At 42.4% G+C, this 20,672-nt stretch overlaps 1 protein-coding gene across 2 annotated transcripts in view; it reads right to left on the bottom strand.

The window, feature by feature from the left end:
- Positions 1 to 19,717, bottom strand: part of abca7 (ATP-binding cassette, sub-family A (ABC1), member 7) — a 45,110-nt gene extending 25,393 nt beyond the window's left edge. For both annotated transcript variants that reach the window (XM_024423124.1, XM_024423126.1), the window contains exons 1-17: positions 19,592 to 19,717; positions 17,496 to 17,598; positions 17,006 to 17,099; positions 15,767 to 15,908; positions 15,322 to 15,449; positions 15,041 to 15,162; positions 13,175 to 13,369; positions 12,322 to 12,414; positions 11,829 to 12,066; positions 11,428 to 11,567; positions 11,167 to 11,283; positions 10,655 to 10,846; positions 9,491 to 9,696; positions 7,067 to 7,243; positions 6,648 to 6,870; positions 817 to 1,038; positions 129 to 333 (exon numbers count right to left, since the gene is read on the bottom strand). In XM_024423124.1, coding sequence (XP_024278892.1) covers positions 129 to 333; positions 817 to 1,038; positions 6,648 to 6,870; positions 7,067 to 7,243; positions 9,491 to 9,696; positions 10,655 to 10,846; positions 11,167 to 11,283; positions 11,428 to 11,567; positions 11,829 to 12,066; positions 12,322 to 12,414; positions 13,175 to 13,369; positions 15,041 to 15,162; positions 15,322 to 15,449; positions 15,767 to 15,908; positions 17,006 to 17,099; positions 17,496 to 17,561 — 2,560 coding nt within the window. In that variant the 5' untranslated portion in view covers positions 17,562 to 17,598; positions 19,592 to 19,717. The remainder of the gene's footprint in view (positions 1 to 128; positions 334 to 816; positions 1,039 to 6,647; positions 6,871 to 7,066; positions 7,244 to 9,490; positions 9,697 to 10,654; positions 10,847 to 11,166; positions 11,284 to 11,427; positions 11,568 to 11,828; positions 12,067 to 12,321; positions 12,415 to 13,174; positions 13,370 to 15,040; positions 15,163 to 15,321; positions 15,450 to 15,766; positions 15,909 to 17,005; positions 17,100 to 17,495; positions 17,599 to 19,591) is intronic.
- Between the last annotated feature and the right edge of the window lie 955 nt (positions 19,718 to 20,672).

Raw genomic sequence — 20,672 nt, 5'->3', positions numbered from 1 at the left:
CACTTCTATACCAAATGGCATGAAACCATAGAGCAGTTAGATAAAAATAACTTAAACCATTAATTTCCTTACCTGGGAAAACAGTTTCAACGTACCATACCTGGCAAAACAGCTTTAATGTACCTTACCTGGGAAAACAGCTTCAATGTACCAGGTGGCCAGAGCGTAGATACATGCATCAATATGCAACATGATTATGGAAGTGGTGAAATTGTAGGTGTCTCCCTCCATGGGGCTGGAGTGCAGGTTGAACCACTGGATGCCCACTCCTTGTTCCTCGTACTGGGAGAAATACTCACAGCCAAAGCCAAAGGCCACAGGAGAAAACAGGCTCTGTTGGGAGAGATGAGAATCTCAATGGATACTGTAGTACTACCAGATTGGATGGGTTCATTTCATATATTTATACAGGTGATACCATTGAGATTCCAAACCTCATTCAAAAGAGTGACTTATCAGCAGCAAGTAATGGGTTTAATACAGTACCATAATCATTCTTCCATAAACAAAAAACGACTCACGCAAACCTTAACAAAACACAACAAAGAGAATGTGTAACATGATGACTCACTGCTAGAACACGGTGTGTGGTGGTGAAAATGTGTATTATAAAGACTCACTGCTAGGACACGGTGTGTGGTGGTGAGAATGTGTATTATAAAGACTCACTGCTAGGACACGGTGTGTGGTGGTGAGAATGTGTATTATAAAGACTCACTGCTAGGACACGGTGTGTGGTGGTGAGAATGTGCATTATAAAGACTCACTGCTAGGACACGGTGTGTGGTGGTGAGAATGTGCATTATAAAGACTCACTGCTAGGACACGATGTGTGGTGGTGAGGTGGTCTCTCCAGGCCACACACAGCACATAGGGCAGGTAGAGGGCGAAGTAGATGAGGCCTCCGCAGGCGGCTGCCAGGTTGGCCCGGGAGAAGAAGGTGCTGATGAGGAAACACTGCATGATGGTGGCCGTAGCGAAGGCCGTCAGGAAGAAGAACACCACAGCCGGGTTGCTGTAGGGCAGGATGTCCCCCCACTGGAGGAAGAGAACAACACAATACAGGAAGAGATGAGGAGGGTGAGACAACAGCGACACATCTCTGTGATGTTTCATTGTCTTAGGGACACACTAAGATATAGTACTAATGCAATGCCTCAAAACTATACAGAGTGCTGTAATGAACCCAGTCATTAATCCAGGGCATTATTCTAGGACAACTGCATAGCTGTGAATACTTTTCAGTCCTGCCAAAAGACTGCAGATACAAAATGGCTTGTAAAAAGCAAAAAAACAAGCTGTGCATGGTCCCGGGCAAAATAAGCAAGTGACTAAATTATCAACACAAGGCCTATCGCTGGTTGAAAACTATTTTCTGCCCCTCCCAAAATATAGAATTTGTAGATAATTGGGACTTTCTGGGACTCACCCACAAACAAGACCAACCCTGGCCTGTTGAGGAGTGACGGACTCCATCCTAGCTTGAAGGGCGCTCTCATCTTATCTACGAACACAGACAGGGCTCTAACTCCTCTAGCTCCACAATGAAATAGGGTGCAGGCCAGGCAGCAGGCTGTTAGCCAGCCTGCCAGCATAGAGGAGTCTGCCACTAGCACAGTCAATGTAGTCAGCTCAGCTATCCCCATTGAGACTGTGTCTATGCCTCGATCTAGGTTGGGCAAAACTAAACATGGTGGTGTTTGCCTTAACAATCTCACTGGAATAAAGACCTCCTCCATTCCTGCCATTATTGAAAGAGATTGTGATACCTTAAATCTCAACATAGGGCTACTTAATGTTAGATCCCTCACTTCCAAGGCAGTTATAGTCAATTAACTAATCACTGATCATAATCTTGATGTGATTGGCCTGAAACATGGCTTAAGCCTGATGAATTTACTGTGTTAAATGAGGCCTCACACCTCCTGGTTACACTAGTGACCATATCCACCGCGCATCCCGCAAAGGCGGAGGTGTTGCTAACATTTACGATTGAAATGTTCTATTTACCAAAAAACCCTGACATATTAGTCTTTTGAGCTTCTAGTCATGAAATCTATGCAGCCTACTCAATCACTTTTTATAGCTACTGTTTACAGGCCTCCTGGTCCAAATACAGCATTCCTCACTGAGTTCCCTGAATTCCTATCGGACCTTGTAGTCATGGCAGATAATATTCTAATCTTTGGTGACTTTAATATTCACATGGAAAAGTCCACAGACCCACTCCAAAAGGCTTTCGGAGCCATCATCGATTCAGTGAGTTTTGTCCAAAATGTCTCCAGACCTACTCACTGCCACAGTCATACTCTGGACCTAGTTTTGTCCAGTGGAATAAATGTTGTGGGTCTTAATGTGTTTCCTCATAATCCCAGACTATCGGACCACCATTTTATTATGTTTGCAATTGCAACAAATCTGCTCAGACTCCAACCGAGGATCATCAAATTCTTGGACAACCCAAAGATTCCTAGATGCCCTTCCAGACTCCCTCCACCTACCCAAGGACATCAGAGTACAACAATCAGTTAACATCTTACACTTCAGTGTTGTGATGCAAAAATCCTAGCAAAATGCTTGGCACACAGAATTAAAAAAGTATTGTCAGATATTATTCTTCCTAATCAGACAGGTTTTTTACATGGACGATACATTGGAGATAATATAAGACAAGTACTGGAAACAATAGAACACTTTGAAATATCGGGGACACCAGGCCTGGTTTTCATAGCTGATTTTGAAAAGGCTTTTGATAAAGTACGACTGGAGTTTATATATAAATGCCTAGAATATTTCAATTTTGGGGAATCTCTTATAAAATGGGTTAAGGTTATGTATAGTAACCCTAGGTGTAAAATAATAAATAATGGCTACATCTCAGAAAGTTTTAAACTATCTAGAGGAGTAAAACAAGGTTGTCCACTATCGGCATATCTGTTTATTATTGCCATCGAAATGTTAGCTGCAAAGATTAGATCAAACAATAATATTAAGGGATTAGAAATATGTGGCCTAAAAACTAAGGTGTCATTGTACACTGATGATTCATGTTTTCTTTTAAAACCACAATTGGAGTCTCTCCACAGCCTCTTAGAGGATCTAGATACTTTTGCTATCCTCTCTGGATTAAAACCAAATTATGATAAATGTACCATATTACGTATTGGATCACTACATTTTTTTTACATTTTACATTACCATGTAGTTTACCAATTAAATGATCTAACGGAGATGTAGATATACTCGGTATACAAATCCCAAAGGAAAGAAATGATCTCACTCCAATACATTTTTATAGAAAGTTAGCAAAAATAGATAAGATCCTGCTACCATGGAAAGGAAAATACCTGTCTATTTGTGGAAAAATCACCCTGATTAACTCTAGTTATATCACAGTTTACCTATTTGCTTATCGTCTTGCCTACACCCAGTGACCTGCTTTTTAAATTATATGAACAAAAAATATTCAATTTTATTTGGAATGGCAAACCAGATAAAATTAAAAGGGCCTATTTATATAACGAATATGAATTCGGTGGGCAGAAATGATTAAATATTAAAGCATTAGACCTCTCACTAAAAGGCATCAGTCATACAAAAGTTATACTTAAATCCAAACTGGTTCTCTAGTCAATTGGTACGAATGTGTCATCCTATATTCAGGAAGGGCCTTTTCCCCTTTATTCAGATTACACCGGCTCACTTTCGGTTGTTTGAAAAGGAAATAATCTCCAAAATATCTTTATTTTTTAAACAATCCTTAGAAAGTTGGTTGCAATTTCAGTTTAATCCACCTGAAAGGACGGAACAAATAGTACAACAAATATCGTGGTTAAATTCAAATATACTAATTGATTAAAAAAAACTGTATTTATCGAAGAAATGTTTTAAAAAGGTATACATTTAGTGAATGATATCATAAATAGGACTGGTGGAGTTATGTCGCACATGCAGCTAACACAGACATATAGAAATGTCTGCTCTACCCAAAATTACAACCAATTAATTGCAGCATTAGGCAAGTAGAAGGGGAAAAAAGTAAGGAACTTGTATGTCGGCCCTGTATTAAAGAACATAAATGGTTAAAGAAAAGTGTGATGAATAAAAACATATCATAATTTCATTTAAGAACCAAAAAACTGACAGCTGTGCCATATAAATTGCAAAATAGTTGGGAAGAGATTTGCGATGTGCCCATTCCATGGCACATGGTTTATGAATTGATACGCAAAACAACGCCGGATTCAAAACTTCACATTTTTCAATATAAATTACTATACAAAATTCTTGCAACTAATAGAATGTTATATATGGGATACAATCTTCCCAGCTCTGCAGATTCTGCTGTGAGGAGGCAGAGTCATTAGATCATTTAATTTGGTATTGTCCATATGTAGCTCATTTTTGGTCACAGGTCCAGGAATGGCTGAAGAATTGCAACATTTGCCTAGAACTAACACTACAGATAGCAATACTGGGTGATTTGAAAAGCCATAGTCAATCAATCAATAATATAATCATTATTTTAGCAAAAATGTTTATTTTTAATTTACAATCTGTAGAAGCTATGAGAATAGGAAGGTTCAATTATTTTGTGAAGCATCACAGCACAGTTGAAAAATATATGGCAAGTAGAAATCCGAAATTGATGATGTTGAGAGACAGATGGGAGGGGTTGAATGGAGCTGAAGGGTGGGACTAATAACAAGATAAACAATGTAAAACATATGGGATCTCTAAAATGTATATAGGTTCGGAACTTTTGTGAAATAGCACAGTTACAAATAGAAATCATTAAACTGGATGGACATCAGAAATAGAGGAAGGACTAAGAACAAACAAGAGAGAACTATTGTAAAGTAGACTGTGTCTGTAGAATGTGTATAAGATGTATGGATTGAAGGTAGAAGCAGAAGTGTTTATTAGTTTACTCCAATTGGGGGATCGGCGGAAGGGTTTGCTATATAGGTATGTGTATGTATATATATGCATGCGTGTATGGATATATATATTTACCCCAAAAATATGGGGGATTGGAAATGATGCAGACAATTACATTGGAAGCAACATTCTTTCCGCAATATTAAACTGATCCATCCTCTAGAGAAGAAAATAAAATTAAAATTAAAATTTTAAAAAACAGTTAACCACCTAACTGAGGAACTCAATTTAACCTTGCGCAATACCCTAGATGCAGTTGCACCCCTAAAAACAAAAAACATTTATCATAAGAAACTAGCTCCCTGGTAAACAGAAAATACCCGAGCTCTGAAGCAAGCTTCCAGATAATTGGAACGGAAATGGTGCTACGCAAAACTGGAAGTCTTCTGACTAGCTTGGAAAGACAGTACCATGCAGTATCGAAGAGCCCTCACTGCTGCTCGATCATCCTATTTTTCTAACTAAAAAGCAGCATTGCCGAAGAGAGGATGGCTTTCACTTCAGCAGTGATAAATTCATGAACTTCTTTGACAAAAAGATCATCATTTAAAACTGCGTATTCCTCCAAAGCTCAGCTGTCCTGAGTCTGCACAACTCTGCCTGGACCTAGGATCAAGGAAGACACTCAAGTGTTTTAGTACTATATCTCTTGACACAATGATGAAAATAATCATGGCCTCTGAACCGTCAAGCTGCATACTGGACCCTATTCCTACTAAACTACTGAAAGAGCTGCTTCCTGTGCTTGGCCCTCCTATGTTGAACATCATAAAAGGCTCTCTATCTACCGGATGTGTACCAAACTCACTAAAAGTGGCAGTAATAAAGCCTCTCTTGAAAAAGCCAAACCTTGACCCAGAAAATATAAAAAACTATCGGCCTATATCGAATCTCCCATTCCTCTCAAACATTTTTGAAAAAGCTGTTGCGTAGCAACTCACTGCCTTCCTGAAAACTGCAATTAAAACTGCCTGCTTTAGATCTTATCTGTCGGAACGATATCAGTTTGTCTCTGTGGATGGTTTGTCCTCTGACAAATCAACTGTAAATTTCGGTGTTCCTATCTGGAGTCTTTCTCCTGTCTTATCCAGCGTCCTGTGTGAATGCAAGTATGCGCTCTCTTTCTCGGAGGACCTGAACTCTAGGACCATGCCTCAGGACTACCTGGCCTGATGACTCCTTGCTGTCCCCAGTCCACCTGGTCATGCTGCTGCTCCAGTTTCAACTGTTCCGTCTGCGGCTATGGAACCCTGACCTGTTCACCTACCTGTCTCAGACCTGCTGTTTTCAACTCTCTAGAGACAGCAGGAGCGGTAGAGATACTCTATATGACAGGCTATGAAAAGCCAACTGACATTTACTCCTGAGGTGCTGACCTGTTGCACTCTCGACAACCACTGTGATTATTATTATTATTTGACCCTGCTGGTCATCTATGAACATCTGAACATCTTGGCCATGTTCTGTTATAATCTCCCCCCGGCACAGCCAGAAGAGGACTGGCCACCCCTCATAGCCTGGTTCCTCTAGGTTTCTTCCAAGGTTCTGGCCTTTCTAGGGAATTTTTCCTAGTAACCGTGCTTCTACACCTGCATTGCTTGCTGTTTGGGGTTTTAGACTGGGTTTATGTACAGCACTTTGTGACATCGGGTGATGTAAGAAGGGTTTTATAAATACATTTGATTGATTGATATTAGACCACATGCCTTGAGCAGAGCAATGAGGAGGCCGGCGCTGACCAGGAAGGGCACCAGGCTGCTGATGAACCAGCTGACCCACAGCTGGCCTGTACCAAGCCCCATGATCCTCATGGTCTCCTTGAGCCGCGCCTCCTTTTCGTACACCACGCCCTTGATGATCATCGCCACCGAGTAGATCCACGCCAGCGTCATGAAAAGGGGCAGCGAGCGGTTCAGCACGCGTAGGAAACTGGAGGAGTATGAGTTAGTATGGGTGGGTAATAGATAGTATGTGAAAACGTTTCATAGAGCATGAAAAAAAGGAAAGTTAAGAGCGAGAGGAGGATAGGTGGGGGAAAAAAAGTTGATAAGGAGGTTGGAGGTTTTTAAATCTCAAAATATTTTTCCAGAGATCCTACCCAAATATGACTTAAAGTCCTACTCACACGTCATCCACGTAGCAGGGGTAGGGCATCTGCTGGATGTAGAGGCCAGTGGACTGCTCCACACCACTCAGCACACGGGCCACAGCCCTCTCCACCAGGTCCTGTACGTACACAAAGCCCCCCCAGATGTAGCGCATGTCACTGAAGGGGTCCGCTGCTGGGCCCGGGTCCCAGAACCTGGGGGGGGAAACATTTCCATGAACAATATATTGGTATTGTAATGCAGCAGCACCATGGTTGTATCTAAAGCAATAGTGGAAGTCTATCAGGTGATAATGTACCCACAATTATTTTAGGCAGGGGGCAACAGAGCTAGCCAGGGTTACCAGCCCTTGTTCTTTGTATCAGCAACTCAACTCAACTCAAAAGAAGTGGGCTAAAAGTCGGGGAAAAACTTTTAAAATCATCATCTGTGGCGTACCGCGGACAAGTCACCAGGTGGAAACTCGGCGAGGCCTGGTGACAGATGGAGTCTACATCACGCGGCAGTGGCTTCCTTTGCTTGACGTGCCAGGTTTCGACGGGTCCCCCGGCTAGTACTAATTGGGGCTGATTGAGGCAAAATTCTCCGGAACCCAGAAGGCAGTAACCTGGAAGAGGTCTTCTGGAGAAGACCGGTTTCTTTTCGTTGCTTTATCGTTTTAAATAAACACCATTGAAACTAAGGATTCACACTAGTGTCTGATCTGTGTAAACATCTTCATCAAACCCCTGGTCTGCCACAAGTGGTGGAGAATACAGGCAAGTCTGACAACGTGGTCAGACCAGGGTTGAGGTTTACACAGTATCAGCATGGATGAGTTCGTTCGGGCCAACACGCGCAACAGGACATTCAGGAACGAAGGCTGGAAGAGCGTCTACAGAGTGTCTGCCTGCTGGAGGAAGTCAGGAAGCTGCGAGGAGAAACACAGACCAAATCTCATCCTAATCAGTTCTTAATCAAGCGGAGGATGACGATGTCAAGACCTACCTCTGCACGTTCGAACAGACAGCACTCCAGGATAGATGGCCCATGGCCCCGTTCCTGTCCGGAGACGCCCAAAAGTCATATTATGACCTCAACACCGAACAGGCGGCTAACTATGACTGTCTCAAGAGTGAGGTACTCAGCCGCTACGGGTACAACCTGGCACGTAAGGCCCAACTGGTCCACAACTGGAGGTTCGTGACCGAAGCTTCCCCCCCGTGCCCAGATGAGCAACCTACTGCACATCACCAGAGCATGACTCCTAACCGACATAGCCACCCTCCCCGTTATCGACAAAGTGGTCATGGATCCCTTCTTTCGGGTGCTACCTTACAACATGAAAAGGGCGGTGAGCCTACGCACGCCCCAGACCTCGGACCTCTTGGGAGCCGTGGAGAAGCATCAGAATACTGAGGCCCTGCTGAAGGGGGTGCAGGCCGAGGCCGGGAACCGTCAAAGGGGACCCCACCACTATTACTTCCCAATTCGACAGTCAGCCAGGCTAAAGGACTGCAGACCCGCGGAGAGACAGCCGGTTGGAGAGTCAAACCTCCGCCGACGATCCCAGGTGGATAAAGACTAAAGGAAGTGTTTGAGTGTTGCGCCCGGGAACACCTCGCATGGAATTGCCAGTTCGAGAGGAGTCGATGCCATCAGCAGGCCACGCAATAAACTACGTCACCTCCTGTTAGGCCCACAGCGAACCACCAGCACCCATGGTCTCGTTGAAAGTCAACGGTCATAACAGCCACATTCTGTTGGATTCCGGGAGTATGGCAACGCTCGTACAAGCGCGACTGCTGGACCATCCGACCGACCGTGGTCTGTGTCCTGTGTCCACGGCGACACCAAGCGGTATTTAACTGGGCAGGCCACCATCGTGATGCCACAATGGTGTTCTTCTGTTCTTCTGGGGAAAAGTGACTAGCGATGTCACTATTTACAAATAAAAAAATAACCTGTTGTATCAGAAGACGCATGAACAGGGGACATTCGAGGGGTGTTTTTGCTGCTGATGAACAGTCAAAACTGTTCTTTAGCTGGCCCACACTCATTTGTTGGGGGCGCACCTGGGAATGGAGAAGACCCGGGAACGGATCCCCACCCGGTACATCACTGGGGCCAAGCTTCCTGCCATCCAGGACCTCTATACCAGGCAGTGTTAGAGGAAGGCCCTACAAATTGTCAAAAGACTCCAGCCATCCTAGTCATAGACTTTTCTCTCTGCTACTGCACAGTAAATGGTACAGAAGCGCTGTACTTAACACTGTACTTTTTACACTGTACTTTGTACTTAACACTGTACTTTTTACTTAACACTTATTGGTTAAGGGCTTGTAAGTAAGCATTTCACTGTAAGGTGAAATATTCGGCATGTGACAAATCTAGTTTGATTTGATGACCCAAAATACAACCAATAGCACTGTTCATATCAAACATTCCCTGAGTGAGTTTACCTGTCCTTGATCTTGTTGGTGCGTGCAACATCGTCGATGTCCATGCGGATCTTGTAGGTGACATGAGGGGGAAGACCGGGTAAAGACGTGTTGGGAAGGAGGAACACTATCCCAGCCCAGAACTCTCTCTCCTCCAGCAGCTCCAAGGCCCTGTCAATCATCTGTCCCTCTGTGGCAGCACCCTCCAGCTTGTTCAGGGAGAAACACTGAAGGATAAAAAAGGACATGAATAATGTTACAGTACAAAACAATGTACAAGATAAACATAATGTAACTCAATGTGAGGGAATGGGTGAAGTTATACACGCTGTAATAAGTACATACACAATGGCTGAAATGCATCACCGGGGGCAAACTACCTGCCATCCAGGACACCTACACCACCCGATGTCACAGGAATACCAGTAAGATCATCAAGGACAACAACCACCCGAGCCACTGCCTGTTCACCCCGCTATCATCCAGAAGGCAAGGTCAGCACAGGTGCATCAAAGCAGGGACCGAGAGACTGAAAAACAGCTTCTATCTCAAGGCCATCAGACTGTTAAACAGCCACCACTAACATTGAGTGGCTGCTGCCAACATACTGACTCAAATCTCTAGCCACTTTAATAATGTAAAATGTAAACAATGTATCACTAGCCACTTTAACCAATGCCACTTAATATAATGTTTACATACTCTACATTACTCATCTCATAAGTATATACTGTACTCGTTACCATCTACTGCATCTTGCCTATGCCATTCTGTACCGTCACTCATTCATATCTCTTTATGTACATATTCTTTATCCCTTTACACTTGTGTGTATAAGGTAGTAGTTGTGGAATTGTTAGCTAGATTACTTGTTGGTTATTACTGCATTGTCAGAACTAGAAGCACAAGCATTTCGCTACACTCGCATTAACATCTGCTAACCATGAGATTGTGACAAATAAAATTTGATTTGAAACCACAACTGTAGACTAGTGAAGCTAACTCAGACACAATGCCAATGAAGACTTTAATTCAGTGGTAGAACAACTAAACTAATTAGACTAATTAACGGTTAAGTAAAAGTTACACTAATCATGGCCTTGACAAGCTCTTCAGAACCAGGGTTGGTGATCACCGATCTACAATACGCAGCATAGATGATTGAGTAGGAGGAGGGGTAGCTACCTGGGTAACTTGAGCCAGAGTGGTGATGGTGTTGTTCAGGTCGGAGTACACGTCCAGCCAGGTAAGGGGCGCTCCTTCTTTCCTGGGTTCATTGGGCGTGGACAGGAAGCGGGCAATGCGCTTGGCTGTCCAGGAAGTGTTCTCCAGCTGCAGATTAACCAACACGGCCACCTCCGGTCGCCTCAGCAGATCCTGTCACACAGAGGAAGTGACACGGTTGGCCAAAGCTGCCAAATGAGGAGGATTTCAATGGCAAAGGCCAGACTAGAAATAGTACCACTCTCACCAGGGAGGCTCTTATTTCTAGAAGTTCTGGCTTGCTGGGTCCTATGGTATGGACTACTTGGCACTTAAGCAATGTTTACAGTAGGCTCTTCATATACACAACATACAATAATAGTGACCATGCACTTTGGTTGAGATGTCATAGCTATAGCCACACAGTATTCACGATGACATTTTCTTAATCAAGACGTTTCCAGGTTTGTTGGCATTTTTAATATGTACAGTACCTGCAGCAGCTGTATCTCCACACTGCTCTCCATGTAGGTCTTGATACCAGGTGCCACCTCCATCCAGGCACCATTCAGCTCCTCTAGGACCTGCAGGTCCTGGAAGGTCTTGTTCACCTACGAGTGAAGACAGGGATCATAGAAGAAAACAGAAAATATTTAATGATTTTTTTTTTGTTACAGAGCAAAGAGAAAATTGGATAAACAATAAATGCAGAGCGAATGGAATGAGTGTGAAAAGACAACAGAGGCTTGATGTACCTCTTTCATGACGTTGCGTACGGCAGGGGTGTCCGGTGTGTACAGCAGTTTGCCAATGAACAGGGGCTTGATACCTCTCCACACGATGCGAGACAATGGGTTGGACTCCAGGCTCTGGATCAAGCTTTTACAGTACGGGGCTGGGAGAACCAACACAACACCCATGTTAGGTAGGTTGTCAGCTCATCAGCTCACCACTTATTCTAAACAATACACCTTTTGAACCTACATCAATTCATCCACCATCCAAAAAGAAAACACAAGTCGATCTAATTATCAAATCCCCTTTCATCCAAGATGATCTACAGTTATGCTAGTTTTGATTTTCATTAGTATTAGCTAATGCTATCACACATAAACCCTATAGATATCTAGTGAACTTTGAAATCTCTCTCTCTCACTTGTGACGTTGTCCTTGTCCATGTCGTTGTTCTCGGTGCCGTTCTTGCCCAGGAATGACTTGATGTCATTGTCCTCGTACCAGTTGAGTGAAGGGATCCTCTCGCCGCCCACCTCAGGGTGGCCACACATAATCCTGGAGAAGGCCCTGAAGCTCTCCCGCGGCAGGGTCGAACGGTTCTCTGGCGAGAGCAGACGCAGCTCCGAGTTCAACTCCCGAAAGCTAGCAAGAGAGGACAGCTAGAGGGAAAAAAGAGCAAGTAAGAGAGAAGAGGAAAAAGAAAGGAGAGCAAAGAAAGAGGGAGATGCAACATTCATGGATTTTCCTGCAGGCAGGTGTGAAGCATAGTTTTGCTACTACTGAGTGAGAATGTGTTTTAGGCAGTGTCACAAAGCTATCAAGGCAGGTATTCAAGCTTGAACGGCTAATTACAGAAATATCTCATTCTCATTTACCTAAGAGATATAAAAGAGAATAGAAGATGGTATTCTTACGTCATCCATGAGTACTGCCAACTCCTTGGACACGGAGGTGACCGCTTGACTGATAACCCGGAGGTCACCGGCGTTGGCCCTCAGTCTGTCTCTCTGAGGAAGGAAAGGAGAGCCAGGATTAACCTTAGGATTTAGCTCGATCTGTTGTCCACATCTAGAGACTCAGAATATCATTGAACACAATAGAATCTTCAATGTTAGTGTTAAGAGTATAATGCTACATTAGCACAAATGCTGTAGTAAATTAGCTTTCTAAAAACCTTCAAACAGTTGTATTCCCCAATACAAATTAATTTTGAGCTCACCTAAACATTTCTAATTAAAGCCACATAATTGCAGAGGGTCCGCTCATATAATAATCTAATCCAAAAGTAAATGGCCAAACTGAACAAGCAATTTACTCCACATTTCTTATAGAATTCAGTGGATTATATAGGCCAGACTATTATTTTCCACTGCTTCTGTGAATTGAGTGCATATTTAGTAAGCGCTTTAATGTAGTCCCTGTAACTAAAGAGTCTTTTGGAAGGTTGATAGACAGATGCTCTTAGCTTGTTCACAGCTAAGAACATGACACGCAGTTGATTCATTAACTTCATGCATACAGTACTTGATTCTTGGAAGACAATAATAAGCACCTGTTGTCAGGTAGAATTAATCTATAAAAGAGCAAGCAGACATACTATCGGACCCATTGTTATAGCATAGAAAAATACATTTTCTTCCAAGAGTGGCTGAATATTTTTGTACATCAAGTTAATTTACATGCACTTCGATAGGAAAACAGCAATATATTTTTCCTTTCACAACAACATGAACAGCCACGGACAGAGAGTGTGCGACCTCAACTGACCGTGAAGAACTTGCTAAAGTCCAGCTGGGAGAGGAAGAGCTGCTCTGCTTGCTGCAGGGTGTCGGCTGGGATGGCACAGAGCTGGCTCTGCAGCTCTGCCATAGAATCCTCTTGATCTACAGTGAGGAACTGGCTCAGCACAGTGACATTGCACACAATGTCCTTCAGCATCACCCCAGTGCCTGCCAGAGACACCTACAAATCAAATTGTATTGGTCACATACACATATTTAGCAGATGTTAATGCAGGTGTAGCGAAATGCTGTGTTCCTAGCTCCAAGAGTGCAGTAATATATATCTAAAATGTAACAGTTCACAAAAATACACACAAACCTAAAAGAAAAATAATGGAATTAATATATAAATATTAGAACGAGCAATGTCGGGAGAGGCATTGACTAAAATACAGTAGATACATATGAAATGAGTAAATATGCAAACATTATTAAAGTGACTAGTGTTCCATTATTAAGGTGGCCAGTGATTCCATGTCTACATAGGCTAGCAGCCTCTAAGGTGGGAGGTTGAGTAACCAGGTGGTAGCCGGTTAGTGATGGCTATTTAACAGTCTGATGGCCTTGAGATAGAAGCTGTTTATCAGTCTCTCGGTCCCAGCTTTGATTCACCTGTACTGACCTCGCCTTCTGGATGATAGCGGGGTGAACAGGCAGTGGCTACAGTGGTTGATGTCCTTGATGATCTTTTTTGGCCTTTCTGTGACATCGGGTGCTGTAGGTGTCCTGGAGGGCAGGCAGTGTGCCCCTGGTGATGCGTTGTGCAGACCGCACCATCCTCTGGAGAGCTCTGCGGTTGCGGGCGGTACAGCTGCCGTACCAGGCGGTGATACAGCCCGACAGGATGCTCTCAATCGTGCATTTGTAAAAGTTTGTGAGGGTCTTCAGGGCCAATCCAAATTTCTTCAGTATCCTGAGGTTGAAGAGGTGCTGTTGCACCTTCTTCACCACACTGTCTGTGTGGGTGGACCATTTCAGATCGTCAGTGATGTGTACTCCGAGTAACTTGAAGCTTTCCACCTTCTCCACTACTGTCCCGTCGATGTAGATGGGGCGTTCTCCCTCTGCGGTTTCCTGAAGTCCACGATCATCTCCTTAATTTTGTTGACGTTGAGGGAGAGGTTATTTTCCTGGCACCACTCCACCAGGGCCCTCACCTCCTCCCTGTAGGCTGCCTCGTCATTGTTGGTAATCAGGCCTACTATGGTTGTATCGTTGGAACATTTTATGATTGAGTTGGAGGCATGTGGCTACGCAGTCATGGGTGAACAGGGAGTAAAGGAGGGGGTTGAGTATGCACCCTTGTGGGGCCCCTGTGTTGAGGATCAGCGAAGGGGAGGTTTTGTTTAATACCTTCACCACCTGGGGGCGGCTCGTCAGGAAGTCTAGGACCAAGTTGCACAGGGCGGGGTTCAGACCCAGATCCCCGAGCTTGATGATGAGCTTGGAGGGTACTATGGTGTTGAAGGCTGAGCTATAGTCAATGAACAGCATTCTTACATACTGTAGGTATTCCTCTTGTCCAGAGAGATACATGAGGTCAAGAATATACCCAAAGACACAGATGTAAAACAAGTGGTCCCGTGTGGCTCAGTTGGTTGAGAATGGCGCTTGCAACTTCAGGGTTGTAGGTTTGATTTCCACGAGGGACCATTATGAAATTGTATACATTCACTACTGTAAGTTGCTCTGGACTGCCTGCTAAATAATGTAAGTAGGCGTGTATATAGTCAGGTTTATGTTCACAGCTGATTCAATTAGGGTTTTTTCTGTGCATATACTAACTTGGTTGAACTCATGAGATACTTTTAGCCTGACTGGGAGTCAACCTGTGGTTTACTGCAGTGCTTACCACCTGAAAGTTCAGGCGAGCCCTGAACAGCTGGTCTAGAGCAGAGGGAGACAGGCTGCCATTGGTCAGGAGAAAGTTGGAGAAGGTCTGATTGGCTCGCAGGTATTCTCCCACAGGAAGATCTATAACGTAAACAAAAAACATGAATCAGGACATAACAGGACAACAAAATAGCAGACAGACAGACACTTCATTGTTTTCTCCTGTTTGAGACAATCCACAAAGAGAATTTGCGGACTACAATGCTCTGATCTGTATTCAGTCTCAAGACAGACACATACTTGGCCAGGCGCCTGGCCTCTCTCCAAGTCTCCGTATAGTATCTAGAAGGTCCTGAAAGCCAGAGAAGGCTGTCTGGTTGCCACTGTAGGACAGGATTGTCTGGGAGTCCAATAAGAGTCGAGAGAGTCTGCAGGAGGAAAAAAACACTTGGGGTGAGATAAAAACAGATTTATGGATTTGTTGTTATACAATTAAAGCTTCATATCAAACAACTCAGTGGCATGCAGTAGGGTTGGAAGTCAACTCCAATTCAGTTTAAATAAAATGTTGAAATGTTCTGGTTCCAACACATGCCCTAAATCATTTACTTTAATTGTATCACATAATCTGGTTTAGAACACTTTTATCAGAACACATTGAAACAGAACTGGCCCAAATCCCTGAAGTTCAACAACCACCAATTAAGTACTTTGGCCACACACAAATACACTGCAGTACACCCACATGGAGTTGTCAAAGTTGCCCACCCGCCCTGGGGTCTCCCCCTGAGTGGGGTTGTGGAAACAGGGGTTGTTGATGTTGCAGATGATCCCTTGAACCCATGGCAGAGTGCCTGCTGAGGGAAGTGCCTTGTTGGGGAAATGACCTGGAATTACACAAACACACACACACGTTAGCTGTGGGATTGGCCTGAGACATGCAAAACACTGTTGAACTGTTGCCCAGTTCCTGTGATAGATTTTGATGTGTGTGTAATAATCACACTCCTTTCAACACAGTAAGATTGGCCTCGTCTCTGAGATGTCTGTCAGAACATGGTTAATCCAATGAGTCCCACCTTCAAACCTCTTTTAAACATTCTGTGTTTGAACTACAGACGATCAGAATCGCACATAGCTGCTTTCAAATTCACCACACAGTTGTCACTGACTAGTTGGATATTAATTTCCCACTAAGTAAACAATTTCTTTACTTACAGCTTTCATATACATTAATTTTTATCAGGTTTTTGCTTTGGCTAACCTGATTTTTAATTGACATTTGTCAATAAAGCTCATGAATGCAACTGTTTATGTCAAATTGTGTTGTGTTCTACTTGGTGCCCTGGTTGTCCTGAAAAGAAAAGGGTAAACCACTTCATTGTGAGGCTAAATATAAGCGCTGGACATGCAGATACATTTATTTGCTATTTAATTAGGATCCCCATTAGCTGTTGCAAAAGCAGCAGCTACTCTTCCTGGGGTTCACACAAAACAAAATAGACAAGAACAGCTCAAAGACAGAACTAAATTAAAAAAACAATTTAAAAAAAAGGCACACTCAGCCTACATATCAATACATACACAAACTATCTAGGTCAAATAGATACATTTAAAGCCCATTTTTGCTGCTGTGTCAAGACTGATAGGATTCATGTGAGAGGCAACCAGTCATGATGTGAACCATGGACAAATGTAAACACTGAGATTGAGCTAAAATACATACAATGTTATGACTGAAATTGACCCACTGCATGACAAAAGTCCACAAATAAGCAAGACAACGATCAAGAGCAGAACAGGCTGGAAAAAGTCTGGCGGCACCCAGAATCACTCTCACCTAGCTAATCAGCTTATGTGGTTGGCTGGAAATTTCTGAGGCAGGGAGGGAGAGCTTAATCTGTGTGTTACAGCAGAGCTGGTAGGCAGTCGACACGAGAGCAACACTGTCAACACAAGAGTAGACTGACTGATGGGCACTCACATTGGCTCTGTTTGTAGGGAGGATGAGAGTGACGCACTGAGATGAGGATGAGGAAGAGGAACAGAGGCCAGACCAGCTCGATAATCAACTGGACCTGGAGGGAGGGATTACATCATCACACACATTAGGCTAATAGTGGCTAGTAGCTACCACTGCCTTTGATGCCTGCCTTATGTTAGGAGTCTTAAGACAACAGATTGCATCTGTAGCTTAATGGTCAAAAAGGCCTAATTAATTTGTGAGGTTACATCATGGATATCAATTTCATTCATGATTTTTAAAGGGGACATGGTCAATAGGAACATTAGAATCAGAAGTGGTACATGGAGACATGTTGGCTTTACATAAGTGGTACACACATACATGTTTGCTCTTTATTACAAGTGATACATAGAGACATGTTGCCTCTTAATATCCTAATTTCATCTGTTAATGTGATGTAGGGCCAATTACTGCTACACCACTGAACACGTGCCAGTTCAGTTCCCACCTTGTTCCTCCTGCGGTAAGTGATGTTCTTCCAGAGCAGGAGCAAGAGCTGAGTCCCGATCCCCATGTTGTGCTGCAAGGTGCTACCAAGCCATAGTGCAGCACTATAGGAACAAAACATGAGGGAGAGCAGTTGGACACCTGTGTCTCGACTAAAAAGTATTTTCTGACCAAAGAAAATGAACTAAACAGCAGCAGTGTGAGCACCTCCACTTGGAAATTTAAAATTAGCAGAAAAATTGGGATATTTGTTATCTTAACATATTCCTTATTGCCACAGTACATGGCTAATTCAGGTGCAGACGGGAGCACACTGTCCTGTAAGTCCCACATCCTCACATGACACTGATAGATCACGACAGGCCAGCTTAATCCAGACAATAAACATTCTCTTTTAACAAACATCTGTACTTCACAGATGCAGTGTAGCTTCAGTTGGAAAACTTTGAGTAATGTCATTTAATGCAGGATAAATATTTAACAAAAACAATGAAATAGCATGAAGATGAGGGTACTATGCTAGTATGTCACAGAGGAGAGAACATTAATCTGCTCAGGGCTCCCTAGGTTGATCCTGCAATCCTCATTATCCCAATTGGTTTACGTGATTCTGAGATTTCTAAATTAACTTTTGCTCAACAAATGTTTCCACGTCTTATCATTTGTTGATAAACAGCATTATGTCATCTAAATGAATTCACCAGCAAACAAGTGTGATTTCACTTGCAAATTCCCCTCACTCATATTTCATAGGCCTATCCCTAGTGCCAAGCTATTATGTGTGCATTCATCTGTGTACAACGATGCATTTTATCTGCAGTAAACCTTTATAACATGCTCACTATCATAATGTGCAAATAAATGAATACAATACATGCTCAATAAGTTCCTTTTCTTTAAACACTTCCACAACAACCAGATCAAAATGGTAAGGCTGATGTCAGACATGGAATTGACTATATCAAACACAATTCAATTGAGAACCCAGATGGGGCCTGGATGAATGACACTAGTAGAGATAGAGATACTCTATTGAACCCTGACCTGTTCACCTACCTGTCTCAGACCTGCTGTTTTCAACTCTCTAGAGACAGCAGGAGCGGTAGAGATACTCTGAATGACCGGCTATGAAAAGCCAACTGACATTTACTCCTGAAGTGCTGACCTGTTGCACCCTCGACAACCACTGTGATTATTATTATTTGACCCTGCTGGTCATCTATGAACATTAAAACATCTTGGCCATGTTCTGTTATAATCTCCACCCGGCACAGCCAGAAGAGGACTGGCCACCCCTCATAGCCTGGTTCCTCTCTAGGGTTCTTCCTAGGTTCTGGCCTTTCTAGGGAGCTTTTCCTAGCCACCGTGCATTGCTTGCTGTTTGGGGTTTTAGGCTGGGTTTCTGTACAGCACGTTGAGATATCAGCTGATGTAAGAAGGGCTTTCTAAATAAATTTGAAATTTGATTTGACTAGAGGTCGGGAAGACAAATAGGCCTACTTAAACCAACCTGGTCTACCCCCATAGAGAATATTAACTGACCTGGGCTTAAATTAAATGCTGCACCCTAAAATGAATAAGAGAGATATTACTAAATGTTTGACAATGGATGACAACATATTTTGAAAGTATTCTCAACATTTCACACAATTTGGGCTACACACCTGAGAAAGAGCGTATGTCAACAACATGCCATACCAGGCAATGCTACACAGCGATCACTCAAATGTAGGCTAACACGTTCATTACTAATGAATTCAATTCCAATTAAAAGGTCGTAATTAATCAAATTATAACTAAATTAAATGTAATCATTTACAGGGCTATATTCCAGTGTTATTCATTCAAACAAGTCAGCAAAAATGTTTGTTAAAACAACAATAAAAGCAGACAAATAATTATGTACATTAAAATAAATGACTGGTTTTACACGTTAACATAGCTACAAAAATGGACAGAATATAACAATTGTACATGCTCTTCTCCCAAAGTGATGCTAACGTGTTTGGGATAAAGCAGCCTACGCAGTATTAAGGACTAAATTAGGTAATTTAGCCGAAAGAGAGGCATCCCAGGACAATAATGTAATAGGCTCACCTTTCGCATGAAAGAGAATATTCCTATTTATCAGTGTATATGTACCAAATAAGTATTTTCTGTACCGCATTGACGTAAACTGTGTGTGTGTAGCTCATGTGTTTGTAATTGGAGAATAAATCTACAGGCTGCACGCCCACTGGTGGATGTTTATTGGCTAAAGGAGGATTATGACAGAGGTTACAGAAACCGGTTTCCTGTCTCATTGGTTGCAACACCGTCAATTCTACCGCTATTTTGGTACACAAATGAAGTTGATTGGCCAGGAGTATGACACGTACAGTGTTACACAAGGTCGATTACTACTACATAATAATGGTGTCTTTCAGAATGATCCATAAGTATTACCCTGCGAATCATTACCTGAAGAAACTAAAAAAATACATTAACATTGATTGCACTTTTTGTGTTGAGCATCTAGAAACAGTTTCGCATTTATCTTGGCATTGTCTACATGTAAAACAATTATGGAAAGATATTCACAGTTTTATAATTGTTACTATTCTTGTTGACTTTTGTTATTTTAATGGGAGAATGTGCTGTTCGGTTTCCTTAACCATAATAAAGATAAAGAAAAACAATTCTCCCTCATAAATCTAATTGTGCTAATGGAAAAATGTCATATTCATAAATGTAAATTCACTAATAAAAAAAACAATTCTGTGTTTTCTATAAGGAATTCGAGCAGTACATTAAGAACATTCAACATTCTTCTAATAAGAAAGCTTTTAAAGCAATCAATGTGTGCTTCTTTTAAGGTCTTTGTATAATCTGTAGTTTGTTGTATCCCCTAGCATATGTATCATTGTCTAGTTGTGTACGTCTTGTATGTATACAGACTTTTCTACATTATATAAAACAAAATTATAATAATAATTTTTTAAAACTACTACATAATAATAACAGAAAAAGGTAGGGGAATACATTTTTAGGTGTAGAATAAAGCAATATAACCCAACATTTCAAAACTAAAATCGAGACATGTATAGACGATTTACAAATATTTTAGAGGCATTATACATTATTAATTTTAATTTTAAATTTTATTTTATTTCACCTTTATTTAACCAGGTAGGCTAGT

Source organism: Oncorhynchus tshawytscha, linkage group LG06 (genome assembly GCF_018296145.1).
Source record: "Oncorhynchus tshawytscha isolate Ot180627B linkage group LG06, Otsh_v2.0, whole genome shotgun sequence".
In the NCBI taxonomy this organism is placed as follows: Eukaryota; Metazoa; Chordata; class Actinopteri; order Salmoniformes; family Salmonidae; genus Oncorhynchus; species Oncorhynchus tshawytscha.
The sequence above is the reverse complement of the archived record's forward strand: the minus strand, read 5'-3'. Positions and strand labels throughout refer to the sequence as shown.